At 33.9% G+C, this 8,647-nt stretch overlaps 1 protein-coding gene across 1 annotated transcript; it reads right to left on the reverse strand.

Annotated features, from left to right (window-relative positions):
• Positions 1 to 1,500: 1,500 nt before the first annotated feature.
• Positions 1,501 to 1,910, reverse strand: LOC118830705 (40S ribosomal protein S26). Its single transcript, XM_036737614.1, has one exon. The coding sequence runs from the start codon at positions 1,891 to 1,893 to the stop codon at positions 1,546 to 1,548; it is 348 nt and encodes a 115-aa protein (XP_036593509.1). The 5' UTR covers positions 1,894 to 1,910; the 3' UTR covers positions 1,501 to 1,545.
• Between the last annotated feature and the right edge of the window lie 6,737 nt (positions 1,911 to 8,647).

An 8,647-nucleotide genomic window follows, 5' to 3' on the forward strand; every position in this document is an offset into this window, starting at 1 on the left:
ACTCTGGAAGCAGAGTCATATCTTGACAAAGAGCTCAGAAGTCAAGTAATTGACTGGGAAAATGAGCAGGCAGTGTAAGAAAACCTCAGACTGTAGAATCTTACTTTGGTGATAAAGAAGAAGAAAACATACAGTTTTAGATTTCAAACCATATTATATAGGCATATTCACTATTCACTTAGCCAGTCTGGTCCTGGCTAAGAAATAGGGTGGTGCATCATTGGAATAGATTAGGAACACAATAGATAGTATCAAATGACCATAGAAAACTAGTATTTGATAGACCAAAAGATCCAAGCTTTGGGGGTAAAATTTTGAGATTTCACAAAACTTTCTCAGAATACTGTGAAGTTTGGCAAAAATTAGGCTTAGATCTACATTTCACACAATATACCAAGATATGGTCAAAATGAGTCCATGATTTAGACATGGGTAATATATCATAAGTAAATTAGGAGTACAAGAGAAAAAATGCCTGTCAGATTTAATGATAAGGGAAAAGTTTCAGTCCAAACAAAGAGAGAGGGAATAATTGGAGAAAAAATAAATAATTTTGATTACATAAAATTAAAAGGCTTTCTCCCACACAAAATCATTGTACCCAAAATTAGAAGTAAAACTGCAAATTGGGGGAAAGTTTACAACAAATTCCTGTGATACAGGCATCATTTCTCAAATATTTGGGGAACTAAGCCAAACTTATAAAAATAAAAGCCTTTTCCCATTTTTATATGGTGAAAAGATATGAACAGTTTTCAAAAGAAGAAATCAAAGCTACCTAGTCAAATGAAATAATGTGCTAGAAAACTCCTGGTCAGATAAATGTAAATTAAAACAACTCTGACATAACACATCGCAGTTATCAGATTAGCTAACATGATACAAAAGAAATAAAAAAAGATGACCAATGCTGGAAGGGTTGTGAGAAAATAGCAACACCAACATGCTGTTGGTGAGGTTTAAAACCAGTGCAACCATTCTTGGAGTGTGGGGGAGGGTAGAAATGGGGAGAAAATTTATAGTCCAAACTCTTGTGAAAATCAATGCTGAAAACTAAAAATATTAAATATTAAATAAATAAATTAAGAATTCTGGCAAAAAAGAATACAAACAGCTAAATTGATCCTGATATTAAGCCTGAAGGCTGCTTGATTCATTGCACTCCCTTCCCCATTTGTGCCATTATCATTGCAAAAGTGAAAGTTCCACAAGCAAGGACCTAGTCAAACTGTCAAAAAGGAAATGAAGTGAAGCTATCTTTATGTGTTTGTGAGCCCATTATCAACTGTCCATTTAATACTCTATTCTAGCATTTTACCCAAGATTTGAATAAATTTCACCATTCACACCTTATATGTTTTTGCTTACCCAAATTAGAGTTTGCTGTATGAAATATACATAGCTTAAAAATATGAAAACTGCTTTCTTTCCTTCCATTAGTTATCTTCCATTACATTTCATGTGCTTGATGATTTTTTTTTTTTTAAGATAGACCAACCATTTTATTTTCCTCTGATCGGTTCAGGAATGTTGATGGACAGCTCTTTACATGGGCTTTGGAGGGGGTCTGGGGGCAGCACCTGCAGGTCTGAATCGGGGCGGGGGCGTCCGATCCTTCCGAGCCTCACGGGAGCGATTCCTCACTACCTTGCTGTGGATCGCGCAGCTCACACAGTAATGTAGTTTCACATACAGTTTGGGCAGCACATAGGAGTCGAAGACGCTGGCCTCGGAGATGTCCCTGACGGCCGCAGCTTCCACGATGTTGCGGATTACAAATTTCTTGATGGCCTTGTCCTTCGGCACGCAGCGGGCGCAGTTAGTGCAACGGATGGGCTGCACGTGGCCGCGGCCCTTCTTGGCGCGCCCGTTGTTCCTCCTCTTCTTGGTCATCTTGGAAGCCAGGAACCGAAAAAAAGTCTTGATGATTTCTTAATGTTTCATCAATCACATCTCTGGGTTCTTTTAGTACTATATTAATATATAATAGGTAGTAAAATATACTTCTACTCAGTTCACAGGTACATAGAAAGTCCCCAATATAGTAATAGGTAATGGTTTACTTTTTCTCTGTTTTAGTTTTCAATATTCTTTATAAGAATTTGAGTTCCAGTTTTCTTTTCTCCCTCTTTCTCCTCACTGTCTACCAAAGAGAGCAAGCAATCTTATATAGGTTAAAAATGTACAGTCACATTAAGCATACTTCCACATTATTAAAGTTGTGAAAGAAGAATAAGAACAAAAAGGAAAACCTACAAGAAAGAAATATTAAATAAAAGTACAAATAGAATGCTAAATTTGCATTTAGACTCCATAGTTCTTTCTATGGATGTGGATTGCATTTTTCTTCATGAGTCTTTTGGAAATGTCTTGGATCATTATATTGCTGAGAAGAGTTAAGTGTAACATAGCTGATCATCATGCAATGTTGCAGTTACAGTGTACAATGTTCTTCTGGATCTGCTAATTTCACTCAGCATCAATTCATGTAAACATTTCCAGGTTTTATCTGAAATCTACCTGCTCCTCGTTTCTTACAGCACAATAATATCCCCTTACATTCATATATCACAATTTGTTTAGCCATTCTCCAATTGATGGACACCCCCTTAGTTTCCAGTACTTTGACATCATGAAAGGAGCTGCTATAAATATTTTGTATAAATGCGGGTGCTTTTCCCCTTTTTTGTGATCTCTTTCGAATACAGATGTATTAGTGATATTATTTGGTCAAAGGGTATGCATGGTTTTCTAACACTTCTTGGCATAGTTCCAAATTGCTCTCCAGAATGGTTGATTCAGTACACAATTTCCCCAATAGTACATTAGCGTTTTGATTTTTCCACATCCCCTGAAACATTTGGCATTTTCTTTTTCTGTCATAGTAACAAATTTGAAAGGTGGGAGGTAGCAGCTCAGAGTTGTTTTAATTTGCATTTTTCTCAATAGTGTTTAAGAACATTTTTTTCTTATGACTATGGACAACTTTGATTACATATCTTTGACCATTTGTCCGTTGAGGAATGGCTCTTATTTTTATAAATTTGACTCAGTTATCTGTGGTTTAGAAATGAAATCTTTACCAAAGAAACTCACTGTAATTTTTTTTCCACAGTAGTGATTACCATTTATGTATTTTCCTCCATCCTATTTTTTCCCTCGTTATCCTCCTCTCACTCCTTTTACTCTGTCTATTCTAAAATGTATTTTGCTTCTGACTTTTACCTTCTTCAAGCTGGCATCCCTTCTATCAACCCACCCCTTTTTCCTGTTTCCTTCCCTTCATACTTTCCTGTATGCTAAGATAGATTTCTATACCCAAGTGGGTGCATATAAAATTCCCTTTCTGAGCCAATTCCAATGACAGTACAGTTCATGTGTCCCCCTTCCTTGTGTCTGCCATTTCCCCCGCCACTGTAAAATATCTTTCAGGCCTCTTCAATGCCTTATGATTTATACAATTCTACCTCTCACATTCTCCTTCCCCTGGTGCATTATTCTTTCCCATCCCATAATTTCATTTTTCATCATAATCATACCATCATATTCAACTTACTCCTCTGCTTTCTGTCTATGCATACTCCTTCTAACTGCCCTAATGATGAGAAATTTTTCGGTATTATAAATACCATCTCCCCATCTAGAAATACAAACAGATTAATCTTATAAAATCCTTTATGGTTTCTCTTTCCTGTTTACCTCCTTCTGCTTCTTTTGAATCATATATTTGATAGTCCAACTTTGTATTCAGCTCTGGTCTTTTCATCAGGAAAGTTTGAAAGTCCTCAATTTCATTGAATTCCCATTATTTTTCTTGAAAGATTGTACTCAGTTTTTGCTGTTTAGGTGATTACTGGTTGTGATCACGTCTTTTGCCCTCTGGAATATTATATTAAAAGCCCTCCAATCCTTTAACTTAGAAGCTGCTAAATCTTGTGTCATCCTGACTGTGTCTATACGATATTTGAATTGCTTCTTTTTGGCTGCTTATAGTATTTTCTCCCTGATCTGGGAGGTCTGGAATGTGGCCATAATATTCTTGGGAGTTTTCCTTTTGGGATCTCATTCAGGAGGTGACCGAAGGATTCTTTCAATTTCTATTTTGCCTTCTGGTTCTAGAATATCAAGGCAGTTTTCTTTGATAGTTTGTTGAAAGACTTTCTGATAGTCCAATAACTCTTAAATTATCTGTCCTGGAACTACTTACCAGGTCATTTTCCCCCAATGAGAGATATCACTTTTTAAAAATTATTTTCATTTCATTCTTTTGTGTGTTTTTAATTGTTTCTTAATGTACCATAAAATCATTGGCTTCCACTTGACCAGTTTCTATCTTTTAATGAATTATTTTCTTCATTGAGTTTTTTTGTATCTCCTTTTCTATTTGGCCAATTTTCCTTTTTATGCAGCTGCTTTCTTTAGTGAGTTTTTGTATATCATTTTTTTGTTTTTCATTTGGGCATTTCTGCTTTTCAAGCCATTCTTTTCTTTGTTGTGCTTTTGTGCATCTTATGCCATTAGCCCATTATCGTTTTTAAGGGGTTATTTTCTTCAGTATTTTTGTGTCTCCTTTACTAAACTATTGATTCTTTTCTTCATTATTTTCTTGCATCACTCACATTTCTCTCCCCAGTTTGTCCTCAACCCCTATTACTTGATTTTAAAATAACTTTTTGAGCTCCTCCACAACCTGAGACAAATTCATATTTTTCTTTGAGGTGTTAGTTGCAACAAGATCATTGATTTGGTTGTTTTCTTCTGAGTGTGTTTTTTAATCTTTTTAATCTTCCATTTCACTATAGTATCTTTTGTAGATCATATTTTTTTTATTGTTGGCACATTTTCCAATTTATTTCTTTACTTTTAACTCTATGCAAAAGTAAGCTTCTATGGCCCACCTGGAGGGGGCACTGTCAACAGTTCCAGGTTTTTTTTTTTTTTGGTTTGTTATTTTTTTTTGTGAAATCATTTTCAGAGGTCATTAAGGGACTTGTAATTCCTTGGCTCTTCCAAGGTGGTATCATCTAGGGAAAGGTATATTTACTACTCTTCTTTTTTATTTATTTTTTAAAATATTTTTTTAACTTTTCAAAATTCACTTTTATAATATTTTGAGTTTTAAATTTTTTCCCTCTCCTTCTGCTCTCCCCTCCCCAAGATGATATGCAATCTGATATATGATATACATTTACTACATATTAAACATTTTTTTCCACAATAGTAATATTGTAAAGAAGAATTAGAACCAAAGGGGGAAAAAACTGAAAGAAGCAAAAAACAAAAAACAAAAACAAAAAGAAAAAAAAACAGCAAGAAAGAAAAAAGCAAACAGAGAGAGAGAGAAAGAGAGAGAGAAAATAATATGTTTCAATCTGCATTCAGACTCCATAGTTCTCTCTCTCTCTAGATGTGGATAGCATTTTCTGTCATGAGTATTTTGGAATTGTTGTAGCACATTGCAATGCTGAAAAAAGCTAAATCTAACAAAACTGGTCATTGCACCATATTGCTATTCCTGTGTGCAAATGCTCTGATGGTTCTTAATCACTTCACTCAGCAGCAGTTCATGCAAATCTTTCCAGGGTTTTCTGAAGTCCACCTACTCATCATTTCTTATGGAACAATATAATTCCATTATATTCATATACCACAACCTGTTTAGCCATTCCCAAATTGATTGGCAACCCCTCAATTTCCAATTCTTGGCTACCATAGAAAGAGCAGCTATAAATATTTTTTGTGCGAGTCTTTTTTTCCCATTTTATGATCTATTTGGGTTACAGATCTAAAAGTGGAATAGCTGGATAAAAAGGGTATCCACAGTTTTAATAGCCATTTGTGTATAGTTCCAAATTGCTCTCCAGAATGATTGCATCAATTCACAGCTCCACCAATAATGCATTAGTGTTTCAATTTTCACATATCATCCTCAACATTTATCATTTTCCTATTTTGCCATGTAAACCAATCTGATAGGTATGATGTGTTACCTCAGAATTGTTTGAATTTTCATTTCTCTAAACAATAGTGATTTATATAATTTTTATATATGATTGTAGACAGCCTCAAAATCTTCATCTGAAAACTTCTTGTTCATATCTTTTGACTGTTTGCCAGTTTATTCTTATAAATTTGACTCACTCCCCCATACATTTTGGAAAAGAAGTCTTTACCACCCACGCTGGCTATAAAACTGTTTTCCAGCTTTCTGTTTACCTTCTAATCTTGGTTGCATTGGCTTTGTGCAAAAAAAAAAAAAAAACTTTTCAATTTAATGTAATCTAAATTACCCATTTTGCATTTCATAATGTTCTCTATCTCTTGCTTGGATCTATATTAACTAGGGAAATTCATCTATAATTTTTTTTCCTCTATTTTGGTTCTTCCTGTATTAGGTATCAGCACAATGTTTGTGTCATAAAAAAGAACTTGATAATATTCCTTCTTCACCTCTTTTTCCAAATAGTTTACATAGTATTGGAATCAATTCTTCTTTAAATGTTTGACAGAATTCACTCAAATACATCTGGCCCTGGTAAGTTTTTCTTAGGGAATTTACTGATGGTTTCTTCAATTTCTTTTTCTACAATATTTAAGTATTTTATTTCTTCTTCTATTAATCTAGACAACTTGCATTTTTGTAAATACTCATCCATTCCACTTAGATTGTCACATTTATTGGTTTACAGTTGGGCAAAACAGCTCCTAATTATTGCTTTAATTTCCTCTTCATTGGTGGTGACTTCACCCTTTTCCTTTTTTGATACATGTAATTTGCTTTCCTTCTTTTTTAAAATTATATTAACCAAGGGTTTATCCATTTTAATGGAGTATTTTTCATAAAACTAGCTCTTAATTTTATTAGTTCAATAGTTTTCTTAAATTTCGTCAATTTCTCCTTTGATTTTGGTATTTAATTGGGGATTTTTAATTTATTTTTCTAGCTTTTTATTTCATGCCCAATTCATTGATCTCTTTCTCTATTTTATTCTTCAGAGATATAAAATTTCTCCTAAGACTCTCTTTCCCTGCATCTCAAAAGTTTTGGTATCTTGTCTCATTATTTTCACTCTTTTTTATGAAATTGTTGTTTCTATGAGTTGTTGTTTGATCCACTCATTCTTTATGATTAGTTTCCAAATAATTTTTATTCTTTCTTTCCATGGCCCTTTATTAATGTAAATTTTATTGTATCATGATCTGAAAAGGATACATTTTATATTTCTGCCTTTCTGTATTGAATCGTGAGGTTTCTGGGCCCTACTAGTATATAGCCAGTTTGTTTGTTTGTTTGTTTTCCTGCAGGTGCCTTATACCGCTGAGAAAAAGGAATATTCCTTTCTATTCCCATTCAGTTTACTTCAGAGGTCGATCATATCTAAATTTTCTAAGATTTTATTCACCATCTTTACTTGTTTCTTCTTTATTTTGTGGTTAGATTTAGTTTTGAGAGGGGGAGGTTGAGTTCACCCCCTAGTATAGTTTTGCTTTCTATTTCTTCCTGTAACATACTTAACTTCTCCCCTCAGAATTTGGATGGTATACCACTTGATGCATACATGTATAGTATTGTTATTACTTCATTGTCTATGATACATTTAGAGTGAAGTAGTTTCATTCCTTATATCTATGCATTAGATCTATTTTTTTCTTTTGCTTCAGCTGAGACCAAGATAGCTACCTATGATTTATTTTTTACTTCAGCTGAAGCATAATATATTCTGCTACAATCTTTTCCTTTACTCTGTGTGTATCGTTCTGCTTTAAATGTGTTTCTTGTAAATATACTTTAGGAGAGTCCATCCCATTCATATTCACAGTTATGATTTCTAACTATGTCTTTCTCTCCATCCTATTTGCCTTCATTAATACTATTATCTCTCCTTTCTCCCTTTCATTCTTCCCTAGTGTTTTTCTTCTCACCACTTTCTTCCATAATCTTCCTTCCATTGGCCCCCTTCCCTTTTACTTCACCTGTCCCCTAATACTTATTCCTTCTTTTTTAACCCTTTTCCCTTGCTACTTTTTATATGGTAAGGTAGATTTCTATACTGAAGTGAGTATGTAGGTTATTCTCTTTTGAAGCAAATCCAATTACAGTGAGTTTCAGACAATAATCACCACCACCCCTTTTTCCCTCTAGTCTAATAGTTTTTTGTGTCATTTCATGTGAAATAATTTACCCTTTTTCTGCCTCCTCCTTTTCTCTTCACCCAGCACAATCCTCTTTCATCCCTTAATTAATTTTTATCATCATATCAAAATCAATTTATGCTCACATCATCTGTTTATGTATGCCCTTTCTAAATGTTGTAACAAGAATACATGAGTCATAAGTATCATCTTCCCATGTAAGGATGTAATCAATTTATCCTTATTGAATAATATGTTTTTTACTCTTTAATATTTACCTTTCAGTCGTTCTCGACTCTTGTATTTGAAGACTGAATTTTCTGTTCTGCTCTATTTTTTTTCATCAGGAAGATTTGGAAGTCTCCTGTTTCATTGAATTTTCACCTCTTCTCCTGAAAGATTTTGCTCAATTTTCAAATGTAATTGATCCTTAGTTGTAATCTAAGCTCCTTTGAGCTCTGGAATATCATATTTCAAGCTCTCTAATCCTTCAGCGTAGAAACTGCTTTGTCCT

The sequence above is a fragment of the Trichosurus vulpecula genome, chromosome 1 (genome assembly GCF_011100635.1).
Source record: "Trichosurus vulpecula isolate mTriVul1 chromosome 1, mTriVul1.pri, whole genome shotgun sequence".
Taxonomy (NCBI): Eukaryota; Metazoa; Chordata; class Mammalia; order Diprotodontia; family Phalangeridae; genus Trichosurus; species Trichosurus vulpecula.

Excerpts from the sequence above, each read along its gene's own strand:
- LOC118830705 (XM_036737614.1), bottom strand. The coding sequence starts at position 1,893 with ATGACCAAGAAGAGGAGGAACAACGGGCGCGCCAAGAAGGGCCGCGGC.